This window comes from Puma concolor, chromosome A2, assembly GCF_028749965.1.
Source record: "Puma concolor isolate L17-30 chromosome A2, mPumCon1.1.hap2, whole genome shotgun sequence".
Lineage (NCBI taxonomy): Eukaryota > Metazoa > Chordata > Mammalia > Carnivora > Felidae > Puma > Puma concolor.
The window spans coordinates 135,328,519-135,348,669 of record NC_141668.1 but is presented as its reverse complement, the minus strand read 5'-3'; the positions used below and the strand labels follow the sequence as shown (position 1 = coordinate 135,348,669).

The following is a 20,151-nucleotide window of genomic DNA, read 5'->3' as shown; positions in this document are numbered from 1 at the left end:
CAAAGTTCTTTGTCTGAGACTGTTCGGTGCCCCTTAAAGCAATGTTGCCAAATCCAGAGCAGCTCAGGTTCTCCTAAGTGTCTAAAATGATTCATACTTACTTTCCGAGGTTTCACTTTATCTTGCAGATCATACTGGCCGATTCCTTTGTAGCTGATTCCAAGCCACCAAGGAAGTCCTTGTTTATCCTGGAAAATGGAAAAGGATGAGAACCGAGCCCTTAATTGTTCAATCTTCTAGAGGTGAAGATCTACCAATTTCATAATTTACCAAGTATCAGCTAGTCAAAATAAAGCTGGCTTGGTAAACAAAACATTACTTACACACCTAACTTGTTTTTAAAATGCCTTCAAATAAGATCTTTAAGTTAAAACAGATTAATACTATCAATACCACCAAAAAGAATGAAACATTACTGTCTTGACTGAACAGCTGGAGAGAAGAAATAAAATATAAAAACTAATCCAGAGTATAAAGCCAGTTATCCATTTAAAAAAGAAAAGAAAGAAAAAAGAGAAAGAAAAAAAAAAGCTCTCTGCTCTCTTGATTAGAAACCAACTATAAAGGTCAGGGAAGTTTCCAAAGAATTATAAAGATGAGAAAAGAGGTCCCAAACCTGATGTTTATAATCCAGTTAACAGTGAGCATGGGAATACTGAAAAGCTCTTTTGGAGAACTGTATGATTCAATGGCAGGATGTTTGAATAATCACTTTGAGGTACATATGGGGAGGGGAGGAATTTTTTTTTTCATAAATCTTTTTTTTTTTTCCAAAATCTTTTAGGTTTTGCCAAAGTAAAGGACGCATTGACACAAGGAAAGAAAAATTTAGGCTTAAACATATACCTGTATACAAACAAATTAAGAATCAGGAGAAATTAGAGGCGCTTGGGTGGCTCAGTCGGTTGAGTGTCCAACCTGATTTTGGCTCAGGTCATGATCTCATGGTCCATGAGTTCGAGCCCCACATTGGGCTACTCACTGACAGTGAGGAGTCTGTTTGGGATTCTCTCTCTGCCCCTCTCCTGCTCACACACACACACACACACACACACACACACACACTCTCTCTCTCTCTCTCTCTCTCTCTCTCTCTCTCTCTCTCTCTCTCAAAATGAATAAACTTAAAAAAAAATAATCTGTAGAAATTAAAGTTGAATTGGTACTTATTTTTAGTACAAGGTGCAAGGTGCCCTCATTATGCAAGTATTTATTATTCAATCCCCTACCATTCTGAATTGCAAACACTGTTGTAACTGGAAAAGTCACTCAAGATTGATCAATGGTAAAATTATTCCCTTCAAACAAGATTCCCTCCTTAACACTGCTTTATCCCTTACCATCTCAAAATATTTCTTAGTCTCTCCCTGCTTGAAAACACCTGAAAACAATACACAAATACAAACTATACCAATTGAAAATTGGTATTGCAAATCCTGCAAAAATTTGAGAACTTTATGAAGTATTGAAATGACAATGTAGAGTTTATGATTCTTGGGACACCCAGCTGGCTCAGTTGGTGAAGCATGTAACTCTCGATCTTGGGGTTGTGAGTCCGAGCCCCACGTTGGGTGTAAAGATTACTTAAAAATAAAATCTTGGGGCGCCTGGGTGGCTCAGTCGGTTGAGCGTCCGACTTCAGCTCAGGTCACGATCTCGCGGTCCGTGAGTTCGAGCCCCGCGTCGGGCTCTGGGCTGATGGCTCAGAGCCTGGAGCCTGCTTCCGATTCTGTGTCTCCCTCTCTCTCTGCCCCTCCCCCGTTCATGCTCTGTCTCTCTCTGTCTCAAAAATAAATAAAACGTTAAAAAATTAAAAAAAATAATAATAAAATAAAATCTTAAAAGAAAAAGAAAGTTTATGATTCCCAGATAAAGGGGCTATCAAGAGAATATCTGGGGAGCGCCTAGGGGGCTCAGCTGGTTAACCATCTGACTTCAGCTCAGGTCATGATCTCGCGGTTTGTGAGTCTGAGCCCTCCATTGGGCTCTGTGCTGACAGCTGAGTCTGGAGCCTATTTTAGATTTTGTGTCTCCCTCTCTCTCTCTGCCCCTCCCCAGCTCACACTCTGTCTCTATCTCTCTCTCAAAAATAAATAAATATTTAAAAAAATTTATTTTAAGAAGAGAGGGGTGCTTGGGTGGCTCAGTCAGTTAAGTGTCCGACTTTGGCTAAGGTCATGAACTCACAGATCAAGGGTTTGAGCCCCACATTAGGCTCTGTGCTGACAGCTCAGAGTCTTTAACCTGCTTCAAATTCTGTGTGTGTGTCTCTCTCTCTGCCCCTCCCCCCAATCATGCTCTGTCTCTCTCTGTCTCAAAAACACATAAACATAAAAAAATTTTAATTAAAAACAAAGAGATTATCTGGTAGCATTAGGCAGGTGAACAACTGGGGAAGAGAAATAGCAGCTAAAATAGATAAAAGGAATAGATGTGCCAAAAGAGAATAATCTGAGTATGTTAGGATTAATAGGGATTTGTGGGAAACATCTGAACACAGCAAGTATTTTGCAAAAAGAGCGTGCTTTATAATTTGCTATCAATGACAAGGCATAATCAGGCTTTTGTAAAAAAAAAAAAAAAAAAATCAATCGTATTTTATTTTATTATTTTTTAAATAAGTAATTAATTTTGTTTTTTATGCTGAAATTTACAGAGATAATTTGCACAAATATGCATATTAATTTATGTGATTTTAGAAGTTGGTGCTATTCACTAATTCCCAAAGTCACGTGGGTATTATGAAAGCTTTGTCATGTAAAAGTATTTACCTTTACTGCGTAATAATGGACTCCATAGGTTGGTAGAGCTTCTACTATTTTCATATACCTATGAAAAATGAATAGTATATATTATAATCTCTTCATAAATTAGAGGATCCTTTTGGGAAAAATGATGTACAGAAGCACAATTTGTATGTACTTTCCTCATTACAACCATGACTAATGTCCTTGACTACAGTAGAAATAGAATAAGCCATTCTAGGGAGTAATATATTTTACCTTACCCAAATGTTAGGAAGTTGCTAACAAAACGTCAATTTCCAAAAGCTACAGGAAATGTTAATTTCTGCATATTAAGATTTCTACGGCTTAGAACATACTGTACTGTATCGTAAACCCAAATTGCAAGTATTTTTTAAACTAAGCACTTAATGATGCAAAGCAATGAGAATCAGCTTCTGGGTCATGCTTGTAGTAAGTAAAAAATAAAACAATTCTGGGGCACCGGGCTGGCTTAGTCGGTAGAGCACATGGGGTTGATCTTGGGGTTGTGAGCTGGAGCCCCGTGTTGGGCATAGAGATTACATACACACGTACATACATACATAAGTACATAAACAGTTAAAAAAATAAACTGATCCCATTTACTGACTACTAAACTCTCAGGAATATATGCTTTACTCTTAGGTCTAAACTCTAATAAGAAATATGTACCTAAAAAGGGTGAATTTTATTATATACTGTATATACAATTTTGTTGTATTTAAAAAATGTGTTCCCCAAAATAAAAATTAATGATGCTACTATTTACTATTTTTAATTCAACAAATATTTATTGTGTACTTCTAAGGTTTTATAGAGTGAATTATATTGTGTAAGACTTCCTCTCTGTTCACAAAGACTTGAGGTTCCTGTTTAGTACAAGTGGACTTTTTTTTTTTTAACTTTTTAAAAAATGTTTATTTATTTTTGAGAGCTAGAGAGACAGAGTACAAGTGGGGGAGGGACAGAAACAGAGGGAGACACAGAATCTGACAGGCTCCAGGCTGTGAGCTGTCAGCACAGAGCTCAGCACAGAGCCCAACACGGGGCACCAACTCACCAACCACGAGATCATGATCATGATCATGGCTGAAGTCAGCCACTTAACGGAATAAGCCACCCAGTCGCCCCTCAAGTGGACTTTTTAATGCTATTTTGAATATCAATTGCTCTGGGTTTTGTAATCAATACTTCGATACTTTTAAAAAGTAAATGACCTATATGTAAATGAATGTAAGAAGAGGTTAGGTACATGGGGGCTCCTGGGTGGCTCAGTTGGTAAGCATTTGATTTCAGCTCAGGTCATTATTTCACGGTTTGTGAGTTCAAGCCCTGCATTGGGCCCTCTGCTGTCAGCAGAGAGCCCGCTTAGGATCCTCTGACTCCCTCTGCCTCTCCCCTGCTTGTGCTCTCTCTCTCAAAAACAAACAAACATTAAAGAAAAGAGAGAGAGGTTAATGGTAAATGTGCCAACAACATTCAACAAGTACACTGCACAGCCAAGATCCTAACAGAGAGTTGGATTCCACGGTCTAGAGCTTTAACCACCAAGTTAGTCTCGTATTTGGAGCCACAACGATAATGATCAGGGGAAGTAAAAGGACTCTGCATTTAAGCAAGGGCACTTCATAACATGCTCATTAGCCTAACCTAAAATCCTTCAGGGAAAATTTTTACACCTCTTTTGTCCCTCCCAGAAAACAGGAACAATGAGTTCAAACGTCAAGGGTTCAATTTCAGGACTGCTAATTTTTGATTTCTGCCTTGGAGATCACAGGGTGTTTTGTGATGAAAAGGAGATTAGTGCCAGTGGTGGAGGTGTGAGGGAAATCTACACACTGGCCAGAGGAATAGCAATCTCCAAGTTCTTATTTTGGTTCTTACGTGCTCAGAGCGACATTCTTATTTTGGTTCTTCCGTGCTCGGAGCGACATTCCCGCAGATTTTTACAAGAATGTCTATGGCCATAAAAGTTATTCTACAATTACTAGAGCAATAATGCTATATTCATTTTTATAATTTTTAAAATTTAAATTTATAAATTTAGTTTCTTATAATTTTAAAACTTTAACGTAACTTGTGAACTATTGTTAATAAATGAATGGTTACTCTATAAGTCTAAAATGCAGAAATAGGGGCACCTGGCTGGCTTAGTCGGTAGAGCATGTGACTCTTGATCTCTGGGTTGTGAGTTCAAGCCCCACATTAGGTATAGAGATTACTTAAAAATAAAAACTAAAAAAAAAATAGAATAAAATGCAGAAATATATCACTATGGTCCGTTATTGGTAGCATGAAGATATAGACAACCCAACACCAACACTGTATGCTCCACCCAAAATAGAGTCACAAGCCGGGCAACCACACATGGCCTCCAGATAGGTTTTCTTTGGCTCAGATTGTAATAAAATTTTCTTAAAATTGCTTTGCAATGTTTAAATTGGGATTTAAAAATCAGAATTTCCAGTACTTCTTAGACAGTATCAGGTCTGACATTAGGCCTGATTTCCAGAGCTGAATCACCTTGCCTTTACCCAGGGTAATAGCTCTCCAGATCACCTCAATCCCCACCATTCCCTATTACCCTACACCTGGCCTACATGTCTCATTTTTGCTACCTACCTGACACTGGTAGGCCTCTGAATTGATGACATCAACTATGGAATGACCCAAGGCATTTTATAATTCATATGAAGGTATTTCTAACCAGATGGGGACTATATACAAACAAAATATATAATAGAAATCATTTCATATGATTTCTTCAAATAGGAGACATTAAAATTATATCTAAACAAAAGGAAAGACAGATACTTACTGAACCACAGCTTGACCCCGGGTCAGACCTTTGATTTTCAAATAATGCTCAATCACCCTGTCCTCACTGTGAAACAAGCAAATGAGAAATATGACAATGTATGATTATATGAGATACAGACTCATTTTCAAGATTCTCAGGTGGCTTATTGAGAAACAAGGAAAATGCCTTCACTAACCTGTTTGGGATACAGAAGCTGGATGACTTTTGTTTTTGTAGAACATGGATTTCTGAACCTCAGACAGGACTACCTCATCATGATTTCTGATTTAAATTTTATATGCTATATAATATATTAATATGTTTTAAAACTTAATCTATTGGAAAAGAACAGGATTTCAATTTATCAAATGAAAAACTAGTATTTTTTGCCATAATTGAATGGGACAAAACAAATACAAAATAATGTCACTAAATCCTAAGTAGTGAGCCTTGCTAGGGAAATTAAAAGGCTTAAAAAAAGAGATCAGCAAGTATTAAATACATTTTTAAAAATTATCCATGAAGATTTAGAAAGGATTAAAACTGTTCTGAGTCTTGTGCAATCCAAAACACTCTCTTGTCACTCACTACCTGGGGACACAATGTTTTCAGAGAAAACCCTTCATTATTGTCCCAGCATAAAACTTGTTGACTGGAGGGGCACCTGGCTGGCTTAGTCAGTAGAACATGACACTCTTGATCTTGGGGTCATGGGTTTGAGCCTCACATTGGAGGCAGAGATTACTTAATAAAAAAAAAAAAAAAAAGTAAAAAAAAAAACAACTTGTTGGCGAGAAAGGCAGAACTAGGCTGCAGTCTGTCACCTTTAGAAAACAATTTTTTTTTAAATGTTTATTTTATTTACTTTTGAGAGAGACAGACCATCAATGGGGCAGGGGCAGAGAGAGAGGGAGACACAAAACCTGAAGCAGGCTCCAGGCTCTGATCTCTCAGCACAGACTCAGATGAGGGGCTTGAACTCATGAACCACAAGATCATGACCTGCCCCGAAGTCGGACGCTTAACCGACTGAGCCACCCAGGCACCCCTGAAGTCTGTCACCTTTGCTGTCACTGAGCTACTGTCCTTTTCTTTCAGATACCTATCATATCTCAAATATAACCTAGAAAGATAAATGTTTTTATCTCTACACAACCAGTAATCAGTGGTAAAAGGCCTTTTTTTTTTTTTTTCTTAAGAAACTATCACTTAACAATGATTTGTTTGGAAGATTCCAGACTGAGGAAGGAATGTAGCCTCAGTACACACTTTTACTCTTTATTTGGAACCTGCAGTCCAACTTCCATTATTAAAGCTATTCATGGGGGAGCCTGGGTGGCTCAGTCACTTAAGCGTCTGACTCTTGATTTTTGGCTCAGGTCATGATTTCATGGTTCATGAGTTTGAGTCCTGTGTTGGGCTCTGTGCTGTCAGCGTGGAGCCTGCTTGGGATTCTTTCTCTCTCTTTCTCTGCTGGTTCCCCACGTCTCCACTCAAAATAAATGAACTTAAAAAAAAAACCACTCCTCATGTTGAATATTTATTTTGTAATCCATTTTTTTTTATGGAAAGTAAAACTATTTTCAAGATTCAAAGCCCTAAATCAAGGAAACTATATTTAAAGGGGCTGTAACTAATTCAAGGGGGAAAAACATATCCTACCAGGAAAAATGTTGAATGGAAAATGGGTACTATGGCTTCATTAAAATAATTAATGCATTTAATGAATTAATGCATTTAATGGAATTAAAATAATCCCAACAAACGGAATCACTCAAAATACACAACAATTTTTGGCCATGGGAGAAACCTCTGTTCACTCAGGTAATTTCTGGGTAGTGAGAAAACCTCTATCCAAGGAAATTTGTATTTTATGACACGTATATTACACGCTGCCAGATTAAGGCCACATCACACAGTGACTGCACACGTACTGAGCATTAAGTTCCCTTAAAAGCATATTCTATACAGACTTTTTGCGTGTGCGAATGAGAAAGCATGCAGCCACTCTTCACTAATGACTACAATCGTGGTACAACGATCCCAGTAAGTTCTGACAAGACCCTTTCACGGAAAGGATCAGGTCTACTTATGGTCACCCTGACACATGTGATTTGATACTTTCTGCACTCATATCTCTTTTAGTTTCCTGAAAAGCACGCAGTTCTCAATGGAGGCTATGACAATGGGGTCACCTGTTGTCCTGCTTTGGCTTACCAGTAAGCCAGGGATGGATGTTCCTGAAGGGTTTTGGTTGGAAAGGCTGGTAATGTCTTTAAGTCTTTCCTGGCATTTTCATCACTGAAAAGAAGAGTAATGCAGTAATGTCAGTCACTGTTACCTAAACTATCATCCAAGCTAGTCACCAGATGAAATCTGATAAGTAACGACACTACACCGGGCTGTAGCAAAATGTGGTCAGCACATATAAGGCTACGGATTCAATTCCCCCAAAGGACAACCCGCCGAACCATGTGACATTTTGAAGTTTTTAAAAAGACACACACAAAAATTAAAATAACGGTATTCAGGTGCCATAATCCCATTTTCCTTACCCTCCTGATAAACCTGCAGCTACTTTTATTGTATATTTCTATGTATAGCTATTCTGTTACCTAATTATTATTATAACTGTGGATATCCCATATTCCATTTTCACACAGCATTCTTCAAATTTTATTACACACCTTCTCTGTGTGCCTATAGCACTCCCATATTGATCTTCAGTGGCACATAATATTCACCATGCTGGAAAACTGATTATCATAAAACCACTCATATAGTATTATCACTTTCTCATAAAAGGTATCAATTCAATAAAAAGGTTTGTATAGACTTTACTATGACTTGTCTGTTGTTTCCTTACCATGCTCTGAAATAAAATGGACCAAGTTGGCCATTTGTGAAAAACACTTGAAAGAAGAGGACTTGAAAACGTGTGTCTAATGAAACCCCAGATATCCTTCAAATTGCATCAAGTGAACTAAAAATGTACCTCCGTAAGGTCAGCTATTATCTCACTGTAAAAGGGCAACATTCTAGTTGTCAAAAGAGACAATTTTGGGGGGCGCCCAGCTGGCTCAGTCGAGAGAACATGCAACTCTTGATCTCGGGGTTGCGAGTTCGAGCCCCATGTTGGGTGTATACAGCTTACTTAAAAATAAATAAATAAAAAAGAGAGGGGTGTGGTCTTCATGGAACTTAACAGAAGGAAGAACAGGTAATACGATGCAGTCATAGCTGGTCCTCTCAAAAACTGCCCCAAGTATTTAAGGGTAGTCTATGAAAAAACAGACATGACTCTCTGGGGTCTATCAGAGCCTGGGATAAGTACATGAACAGCTATTAAAAATCCTGACCAGGGGCGCCTGGGTGGCGCAGTCGGTTAAGCATCCGACTTCAGCCAGGTCACGATCTCGCGGTCCGTGAGTTCAAGCCCCGCGTCGGGCTCTGGGCTGACAGCTCGGAGCCTGGAACCTGCTTCCGATTCTGTGTCTCCCTCTCTCTCTGCCTCTCCCCCGTTCATGCTCTGTCTCTCTCTGTCTCAAAAATAAATAAACGTTAAAAAAATATTAAAAAAAAAAAAAATCCTGACCAAACTGGCATCCATCCATCAGCCCATTGGTAGCTCTTCAACTGTCCACTGCTTCATCTCTTTCCCAGAGCCTATCGTTTGTGGAGAGTCAGGCACCATGCAAGACACTTTTTAGGCATTATATACCTGACCTAAGTCTCACCATGACTCCTTCCAGGTGGTAGGTACTGTTATTATCCATGCTTTACAGGTAAGAGGGAGAGGCTTCCAGAAGTAAGCCCCTCACTCAGTGTCTCACAGCCACTATGTAGAGAAGCCAGAAGGCAAACCCAGTCTGCTTGGCTTTAAAAGACAAGATCAGGGGCGCCTGGGTGGCGCAGTCGGTTAAGCGTCCGACTTCAGCCAGGTCACGATCTCGCGGTCCGTGAGTTCAAGCCCCGCGTCGGGCTCTGGGCTGATGGCTCAGAGCCTGGAGACTGTTTCCAATTCTGTATCTCCCTCTCTCTCTGCCCCTCCCCCGTTCATGCTCTGTCTCTCTCTGTCCCAAAAATAAATAAACATTGGAAAAAAAAAAATTAAAAAAAAAAAAAAGACAAGATCAGGCGGTGCCTGGGTGGCTCAGAAGGCTGAGGATCCCACTTCGGCTCGGGTCACAGTCTCGTGATTCATGAGTGTGAGCCCCGCATCGGGCTCTGTGCTGACAGCTCAGAGTCCGCTTCTGGATCCTCTGTCCCTCCCCCCCACTCCTGTTCTCTCAAAAATAAATAAACATTCACAAAAAATGACAAGACCATAACCTGATTCCCTGACAGACCCTCGGAATGGCATTCCAGAGAGCACATTCTCATCTTGGGCAAGGCATAGCTCCCCTTCACCCTCACCCCCTGGTTACAAAGGAAAACACGGAACCAATTATTTTCAAGATCCATCATTTATGCATTTTCACACCAGCTTCCCGGGGGTTCGCCTCAGTGATTCACATTCAAAGCGATGAATGTCTCGGCTGGATGATGGAACACTGAACTTCAAGTGAATCTCCTCCGGAAGCATTCATTCAACACTTGCAGATCAAGTGTCACAGATTAACCCAGGAAACCGAGCACGGGCTTCGGCCAGGGTCTGTTTGAGGCACAGTGTATGTGCCGTATTAGAAATTGCTCATCCTGTCACCACATCAGGCTTGATGTATACATGGCTCTCCGTCAATGTCCACAGAAATGTTGTGTTTTGGTTTTACCGTCTCATTTCCTGACCATGCCACTGAGCAACCTATACATACACTTACTCTCTTTCACTAAGAACAGATAGACTGGAGTATCCCCTCGCTTGGAGACACCATGATTTGCACCTGTCAACATTACATTCAAAACGAAGGTTGTGGCCTTAAGGTTCATCTTAGAGGTGAAAGATCCGGCTTTACAAATGACTACAGGAAGCAAGAAGTCACTCGGTTGTTCTTACGTAACGATAAATCTCTCTATTCATTTGAAATCTAAGCAGTACGGCTTAACGACATTGACAATCTCGGAAAACAGGTTTGGGCTTCCTGAAAACCAAAATAGACCACAATCCGATTTATTCATATTAAAGGTCATCTGTTAACTCCCAGTAATAATATTTATTTTTCTTAATAATTTCTTTTATGCGCTGTCCTTCAAATTCGATTTCCCTTTCAAAGAAGGTGGCTTGTGAGTTTTTTATGAAGGGCAAATACATGTACATATTCTAAAATGAGAGGCTAAGGACAAATAACTTTTTGTTATTAATCATCACCACCAATTACATGTGTTTTGTTACCTTCTGGGTCTACGTGAACTGTATGCTATGTTCCAAGAACTCAGCCTAGCGTTCATTTACTTCTTTGGATTATAGTTAATTTTGTAGCAATTAAGACTCACAAGAGTGAAGGCTGCTATTCAGTTTAGACTCATTTATTTTTTCAGCAAATATGTATAGAGTATATACTGCATACCTAGCATGTAGAAACAAGTGTCATTTGATGGAGTTGCTTTTAACTTATGTGAGTAGTCAGCCAAAAGAGAGAGGAGAGAGGGGACAGAAGTAAGGGAGAGATTTTATCCATCATTCTTTTCAATAAGCTCATGGTTGAGAATAAATGCAGAACCGGAGGTTTGAAGTTGATGCCCTTCAAGAAGGTGTTAGTTCCTGTGTCCTCAAAGTACCAGCATCTCACAACACTGAGGTTTTTCTAGCATTTTGTAAACATGTATTAAGCATTTAATACATGTCTGCTAAACACAAGCAACTTACATGTTTAGAGCCTAACTAAAGAAACAGCTATGTGGTTCAACATGAGAAAAATACTACCTGTGTTGAATTTATTGAAGATAAACTCTGGTCTTTGATATGTCATCTTTTCAAGGAATTTTCAAGAGTAATTTTAACTATAAAATGGTTCCTCTTATCCATGGGGGACACGTTCCCAGAACCCAAATGGGTGTCTGAGACTGCAGATAGTCCCAAACCCTACACATACCACGTTTTTTCCTATACACACATACCCATGATAAACTTTAATTTGTAAATCAGTCATAGTAAAAGATTAAAAATAATAATAAAATAGAACAATGGTAACAATGTACCATCGTAACAGTTACGTGAATGTGGTCTCTCTCTAAACGTATCTTACTGTGCTATACTCACCATTCTTCATATGGGATGTGAGATGACAAAATGCCTACATGCGGAGATGCAGGGAGGTGAATGACAGGCATTGTGACCTAGTGTTAGGCTACTATTGACCTTCTGATGATTCGTCAGGGAGAGGATCATCTACTTCCAGACCTCGGGGAATTGACACCGTGGAAAGTGAAACCGCAGGTAAGTGGGGACTACTATAGACAATCAGAATCGCCCTGGTTATCAGATGTGATAAGACGTTATTCATCTGGACATGGGGGCTGAGTAATCAACATACAAGCAAAGATTAACCAGAGGCCAGTATCCTAAATAACAATGAGTATTCATTCACTAAGACGGCTAGGGTACTAATCAATCAACAGGAAGCAACTAAAATGTGCATTAATAGGGAGGCAGCTTAGGGATCATTTCAAGGAGAGTTTCAAAGGTATATACCTGAACAGGTGGAGCACAGGGATGTGCGGGCAGTGAAACTATTCTGAATATTGTAATGACACACATGACATTATGCATTTGTTAACATTTGTAAACCTGTACAATATACAGACTGAATCCCAATTGGACTATGGACGTTGGTTAACAATAATGTAATAATATTGATTCAGTTGTAACAAGCAAACCACACTAAAGTAAGATGTTAATAATAAGGGAAACTGCTGGGAGGTCGGGAGGGGCAAGAAAGAGGGGGTATATGGGAACTCCCTGGACTTCCTGCCCCAAGTTTCTGAAACCTAAAACTGCTCTAAAATAATAAGGTATATTAATGTAGAAAAGAAAGAAAGAAAAAGAAAGAAATTCACTTTAGATTAGTGGTTCTTAACTTATGTAGTTTTGCCCCTTGGGGGACATTCAGTAATGTCTTACGACATTGTTTTTAAAGTTGGTTTTTTTTTTTTGTTTGTTTTTTTGTTTTTGAGAGAGAGAGAGTGCGCAAATGAGCGGGCTTGTGCACCTGTGAGCAGGGCAGGGGGGAGGGAGGGGGAGGGAGAGGGAGAGGAAGAGGGAGAGGGGGAGAGGGAGAGAGGGAGAGGGAGAGGGGAGGCGGAGAGGGAGAGAGGGAGACGGGGAGGGAGAGGGACAGGGAGACGGGGAGGGAGAGGGGGAGAGAGGGAGAGAGAATCTTAAGTGGGTTCCATGCCTGGTGTGGAGCCTGATGCGGGACTCAATCTCACCACAATCAGATTATGACCAGAGCCAAAATCAAGAATCGGAGGCTTACTTGACCTAACCACCCAGGTGCCTCCCCGTATTTTTTAATCTTAAGTAATCTCCACACCCAGCACAGGGCTCAAACTTAAACCCTGAGACCAACAGTCTCCTGTTCCACCAGCTGGGCCAGCCAGGCACCCCTTAAGACATTTTTTATAGTCACACTTGAAAGGAGGCGTTACTGGCATCTGCTGAGTAGAGGCCAGGATGCTACTGAACATCTATTACACACAGGATAGAGCCCTAACAACAAAGAATTACCCTGTCCCAAATGTTAGCAATGTTGAGTATGAGAAACCCTGACTTGAATTATTGTAAAACTCCTGATAATTCAACCCTTAAACTTTTTCTTCTTAAGCTTATTTATTCTTTTTAACCTTATTTGGAGAGAAAGCTCAACTTAGGGGGGGCAGAGAGAGAGAGAGAGAGAGAGAGAGAATCCCAAGCAGGCTCCACACTGTCAGCACAGAGCCTGACGAAGGGGCCAAAGCCCTGAACTGCAAGATCATGAGCTGAGCCGAAATCAAGAGTCAGAGGCTTAACCAACCAACCCAGGTGCCCCTCAACCCTAAAACTTCTAAATTGTATCTTTTAGACTTAAAGAATTACTCTCCTGTGTCACTCTCAGACTATAAATATCAGAATACAAGTACATCTTAGATACAAATGCCTATCAGGAGTCAAGTGAGAGAGGCATTAGAAATTAGACTGTCGGTGGGTGGGGGGGGGGGGGCTGCGTGGCTCTGTTGGTTAAGTGTATGACTCCTTGTTTCAGCTCAGGTCATGATCTCAGGGTTTCCTGAGTTGGAGTCCCACATTTGACTCTGTGCTGACAGTGAAGAGCCTGCTTGGAATTCTCTCTCTCCCTCTCTCTGCCCCTCCCCTACTCACACTTGTCTCTCTCGCTCTCACAATAAATATACTTAAAAATTAAAAAAAAAAAAAAACAAAAATAAAAAAAAAAAGAAATCCAACTGTTTAAGCTAGCTGAAAAAAGGCAGGTCAAACTTAGCATGAGAAACAGAAACACAATGAGGGATGGTGGTGACTATGAAGAAAAGAAGAAAACATTGCCTGTTTGGTATATTACTTAGCGTGGAGACTTGACTGTGTATGACAGAGATCAACGTTTTAATTAATTTCCCTTTATGTACAAGTCAGTCCTAGAAGGGCATGCAGTGTTCAGGGGCCCAAACTCGTCTACTGTTGCTTCACCACTCCTGGGGTAATGCTATCCTTCACAGGGTCCAAGATAGCCCATTACCATGTCCACAGTTCAGCCATCAGGTAGAGGAACAACATTACTCTACAAACCTATTACTTTAGGGGCCGAACATGAAATCTGCCCACCTTTCCTAAGACTATTGGCTGGAACAATCATACAGCTATCCCTAATTGAAAAGACACTGCCACAGCTAATCTTCACTTGGGGCAGCCACATGTCTAGCTAAAAAGTCTAGTACCGTGGAGGAAAAAGGAGATTGCATATGGGGGGAAAACCATCAGACTCCACTGCTGATCGAGAGCCATCGCTTAGATCCAGGTGATTTCTGCCATGTGGGAATGTGGATCCACTATTGCCTGACAGTTACATTCTTTTTTCCGAAAATTAAGGCAAAAATCTCAGAGTTTTATGTAAGATATCTGAATTTTTTTTATAAATTTTTTTTTTTCAAAGTTTATTTATTTTTGGGACAGAGAGAGACAGAGCATGAACGGGGGAGGGGCAGAGAGAGAGGGAGACACAGAATCGGAAACAGGCTCCAGGCTCTGAGCCATCAGCCCAGAGCCTGACGCTGGGCTCGAACTCACGGACCGCGAGATCGTGACCTGGCTGAAGTCGGACGCTTAACCGACTGCGCCACCCAGGCGCCCCAAGATATCTGAATTTTAAAGTACTGCCTCCACCAAAAAAATGAAAATAAGAGCTAAAATGCTGTGCAGGTCATATAAAATATACTGGAGGCCATCACTGTTGCTTTGCAATTTGTGACATACACGATTAGTACAGAATGAACAGGGAGATGCCTTCTCAGCAATTCAATTTGGTTTCCAGTTTTATTTTTTTATTTTTTTTTCAACGTTTTTTTAACTTATTTTTGGGACAGAGAGAGACAGAGCATGAACGGGGGAGGGGCAGAGAGAGAGGGAGACACAGAATCGGAAACAGGCTCCAGGCTCCGACCCATCAGCCCAGAGCCTGACGCAGGGCTCTAACTCACGGACCGCGAGATCGTGACCTGGCTGAAGTCGGACGCTTAACCGACTGTGCCACCCAGGCGCCCCTCCAGTTTTAGAAAATGTATTAACAGTGCAAATTGTCAGTAGTACAAAAATAAAAGAGATACATAAATGATTTCGACAAATGTGGAATCTGGACCATCCCAAATGATTATATTCTCAGGAAAGAACAAAGCTCTTTTTTTTTTTTTTAATTGTATTAAAAAAAGGTTCCTATCGTCCCTTCAAATTTAGTCATTTGTACTGTTGTAAAACATCGTTTCCTTGTGAATACATAACATCGTTTTCTTGTAAGAACCCATTTAATAGTCCATTTCTAATAAGCCACCACCAATACTGAGATGATTGAGCTGTGGACATCAGCTATAAGCATTAAAAGAGAGTATCAGAAGGACCCAAAGATGGCTGAGGCAGGCAGCCTCCCAGAAGAATGGGTTAAACCTTTCAGCAAACAGTGCACAGAAGTAGAAATCCAAACGGCCAGCAGCCAGAATCAAGTATTCAGCTTCATAAGTACTCAGGGAAACACAAACTAAACCCTCAGTGAATCATCACTAAGCACCAGACTGCCAAACTTACAACAATGACAATGCCTAGTTTACACAAAGATGTAGGGCAATAGAAACTCGCATCCCTTGCTAGTGGGAATGTTAATTGGCACGATCATTTTGGAAATTTGCATGCCCTATACCCAGAGAACCTTTCTCAGGTATATCCCTAGAGAAACTCATGCCAAAGAATAAGCTTCATAGCAGCACAGTTCACAAGAAGACAAACAAACAACCTGAATATCTCCTAACAATAGAAATGATAGAATTGTAGTGTATTTAGTACACAGTGGGGGGGGGGGGGGTGGGGAGAGAGGGGTTAGAGGATCCTGGCAACGTTCCTCCCTGGGTGTGGCCATGTGGCTGTGCATTTTCGAATTTGCTCTTTAAACCAAACCTACTTGTTTTATGCATTCTTCTGTGTGATATAATTCACATCAAAAACTAAATCAGACGTGGCGAGCGGGTGGAAGCGAGGAACTGAAGAGCAAGCTCACTGTCGTGTAGAGGCCAAGAGCGCCAGTGGCCAGCAAAAGCAAGAGGCTGGAACTTACTAACCAAAAAGGGAACCCAACCAGGGTGTTAGAAACCAGGGCACATTATTCTAAGGTTAATCTTGATCATTTTCAGAGTTTAGGACCAAGAAAGATTTCACGTCTGAGTGGACTGACAGTAGCTGAGAGCTTCTTTGTTCACCCTCAGAAGAACTCAGCCGGGGAATTTGCCTGGGAGCCTGAGGCCACGTGGATCCACTGAGCTTGAAGGCCCCTCCCAGCCGGCTGGCAAGCAGGCAGGCAGGCAGCGCAGGGCAGGGCAAGGAGGCTCAGTTTATATGAATCAGGATCAACCTGAGAATCCAGAGGGAGGGTCTGAGAGCAGCTGGGGGGTGAGCAGCCCTGGATGGAGATGTCTCTGCCTTTCTCCAGCACTGAATGAACTCACCCTGACGGGGCATTCTTGACCTTAATGGCAATGGAAATGTTATTTTAAAGATGCACTTGACCAGAATTGCCAACAGGGACTGGTTTCTCAAGGTCCTGGCCAGAGAGAATACTCATAAATCTATAGGACTTGTTACTTCTCAGTAACTAAACCAGAAATTGCTTTTCTTCATCATGTTGGCAGGAATGTAGATGTCACATTGAAAAACATGCGTGTACTTCATCTGATGACCTAGGTAGAACCCCTCCATTTAGGTATTCCAGATTCCAATTCTGACAGCTCTCTAGGAGGAAGCAGCCCATGACCCACCATTTCGCCAATGTGACTATTTTTTCAGGCGATGATTCCCTTTGGCATTCTCAAGCCCCCTGTCTTGGGCTCTTGTTTTTCTTCGCTGACCTCAAAAACCCCGTAGGAATGTGCCAACCTCACTCATTTTTGAGAAAACCACGTGGCTGGCAAAACTGAGGCCGCCCTTTGTGTCCGTGGGAGCACTTGTGTGGCAACAGCCACCCCCAGCAAATGTGTGCACCTGTTTGTGGCTAATTGGGCACATGCTCACAGAGACAACCAGCCACCTGCCATTCTGAGGCTGAAGTGCAGGCAGTTAGCAAACCGTGCTACTGCTTTCCAGAGCAGGCCAATCACTGAGTTCCCTTGAAGATGGCGGCTGTCTGTGCTTGGTGTAGGGGCATCCCTAGGTTTCTAGGACACTTTGAAAAAACAAGCCCCAGCCCCAACCTTCCCCCCCCTTTTTTTTTTTTTGATGCTAAAGCTCTTCCTTACCTGAAACCCAAAGCAAAAGTGCCTAGAAAGCACATGTTAAATACAAGGACCCAATGGAAATGACTGTAGCAACTTTCCTACACAAAAAAATAAACTAAGCTATTTAAAAAGTAACTTAGGGCTGGAGTCTTTTTCTCCATATATAACTCAAAACCCGTATTTCATAAAAATGTATATGCAGGGCACCTGACTGGCTCAGTTGGTAGAGCATGAGACTCCTCAGGGCTGTGAGCTTAAGCCTCTCATTGGGCATAGAGATTACTTTAAAGCATTTAATAAAATAAATAATTAAAAAAAACACTTCTGGGTAGATATAATATGTTGCTAAAAAATGTACATGTAGGGGCGCCTGGGTGGCTCAGTCGGTTGAGTGCCGACTTCGGCTCAGGTCACGATCTCGCGGTCCGTGAGTTCGAGCCCCGCATCGGGCCCCTGTGCTGACAGCTCAGAGCCCGGAGCCTGTTTCAGATTCTGTGTCTCCCTCTCTCTGACCCTCCCCCGTTCATGCTCTGTCTCTCTCTGTCTCAAAAATAAATAAACGTTAAAAAAAAAAAAAAAGAAAAAAATGTACATGTAAATGTAAAAACACTATAGTTAATGCCTATTTAAACACTCAAGATTAAGTCTACCATGTAGTCTAAATATCATCAGAAATTAAATAAGGGGGAAAAAAGAAATTAAGTAAAAGGATGTGAAAAGGGACATCCAGGGACTTGGGCAAGCTGTCACAGCTGGGAGTTCTAATGCTATGTTCCATGCAAACTAAAGATTTGCCATCATTAGGAATTGTGCTAATTAAAAACATTTGCTAGTCTCCTGGCATTGCCCTGTAGAGACCCTGATGATAAGCTACTTCCTTATCTATGCTTGCTTGAAACCCATGCACTTCACTGACCGACCAGGACATGGTCATGATCATACTAGGTAGAAAAAGTGCACAGAATGTCGGTTACATGGTGGACTATGTGCCGACTCAACTACTTGCTGGATCCAGGATTTAAGGATGATAGCTTGTTTAACCATGTCATTATTAAAAGGTACCAGTTACTGTGTATAAACAGGAAGTTCCTCGAGCAGTCTACTGGACTGATTAACACTCGGTGATCAGCAATTTAAGGTGTTATCAGTTTACCTCGGGTGGTTTTTCACCGGCCAGAACGCCTTCAAACCACCCTGTTTTAATTAAAAAAAAAAAAAAAAATTGCATTTCTTTCAGTTATCTCTGAACTTGGTCTTCTATGAAGAGTCTGGTTTATTAGCTCCTTGACTTAATAACGAGGGAGTTCTAACGGCAAATTTCTTTCTGCCAGTTCCTAGGTAAGGGGACATTAAAATCGCAAGCATAAGAAACACAGAAGTTATCACATCATAGTCCCCAGACCAGCAGAATCAGTATTATCTCAGAACTTGTTAGAAATGCAAATTTTTGAGTCCTGCCCCAGACCTGCTGAATCAGAAGGGCTCAAGGGGAGCCTAGCAATAGAATAGTAGAATACACACATCATAAAACGCAAAGAGATTTTCAAAAAAGAGACAGGACCTTAGTTTGGAGACTCTGGGTGGCTGACCTAGCACTGATGCCAGGTGAGCATGTCATTTAGTCCCCAAAAGAAATGCTTTGAATAACAGTTTCGCACTGACTGAGCATTATTAGATGGCAGAGTCTGGGTGAAAGCCTATCCCTACAGGTGTATTATGCTGTTATCATCAGCTCCCCCATTTCACAGATGTGAAAACTGAGATTTTAGACAGATTAATTTAAACTGGCACAGTAAGGGGGCGCCTGGGTGGCTCAGTCAGTTAAGCGTCGGACTTCAGCTCAGGTCCCGATCTCACGGTCCGTGAGTTCGAGCCCCGCGTCGGGCTCTGGGCTGATGGCTCAGAGCCTGGAGCCTGCTTCCGATTCTGTGTCTCCCTCTCTCTCTGCCTCTCCCCCATTCATGCTCTCTCTCTGTCTCAAAAATAAAAATAAAAACATTAAAAAAAATTAAAAAAAAAAATAAACTGGCACAGTAAGAAAGTAGCAGATGTGACTCCAAACCTGTGCTTTACCCTCTTTGCTTAACTCCTCCAGATTCTAAAGAGAAGGGTCAGAAAATGGGGAAAGGGTAGTTGAGGAAGGAAAGACTCATCAGCTTAACTTGGGGCTTTGCAATTTATAAACATGGTGGCCACTGACTGGTTCTATGACAGTTTCTTGGGGGAGGACAGGTGGCTTTTTAAAGTTAGATTAATCTGGATTAGCCAAAGGCTGAATTAAACTGAACGAGAGATCTGAACACAGATAACAAAACACATATTCATGTTTCTTGAACCAAACCAAAACAACCCTCAGTCCACAGTTGTCCCCTAACAGCAAAGACAGCAAATTTCATTAAAAAATTTTCTTTTTCTTAAAAAGCTACAGAATCAGACCCCAGTCATTTTCAGCAGAATTTTACATCCAAACTCACCTGAACCTCACTTCAGAAAAGAAGCTCTCCACCTCAACAAAGGCTCCTTCAACCCCACAAAGTATTCCTGATGCCCCATTTTTTTTGCTACTGCCTCAAAATTTCATAGTAAGCTCTCTGCTCACGACCAGTTATCTCTGTTACAGGAGTCCAAGTCCTGGGACGGGATGGAGAAAGTAGGAAACACCTAGACGCGTTCATTCATACTCAA

The 20,151-nt window shown here is 41.2% G+C and overlaps 1 protein-coding gene across 12 annotated transcripts in view; it reads right to left on the bottom strand.

Moving 5' to 3' along the window:
• Positions 1-20,151, bottom strand: part of FRMD4B (FERM domain containing 4B) — a 425,720-nt gene that overhangs the window by 36,940 nt on the left and 368,629 nt on the right. For all 12 annotated transcript variants that reach the window (XM_086680927.1, XM_086680929.1, XM_086680961.1 and 9 more), the window contains 4 exons: positions 7,783-7,866; positions 5,584-5,649; positions 2,772-2,829; positions 102-188 (listed from right to left, as the gene is read on the bottom strand). In XM_086680927.1, the coding sequence (XP_086537053.1) occupies positions 102-188; positions 2,772-2,829; positions 5,584-5,649; positions 7,783-7,866 (295 nt within the window). The remainder of the gene's footprint in view (positions 1-101; positions 189-2,771; positions 2,830-5,583; positions 5,650-7,782; positions 7,867-20,151) is intronic.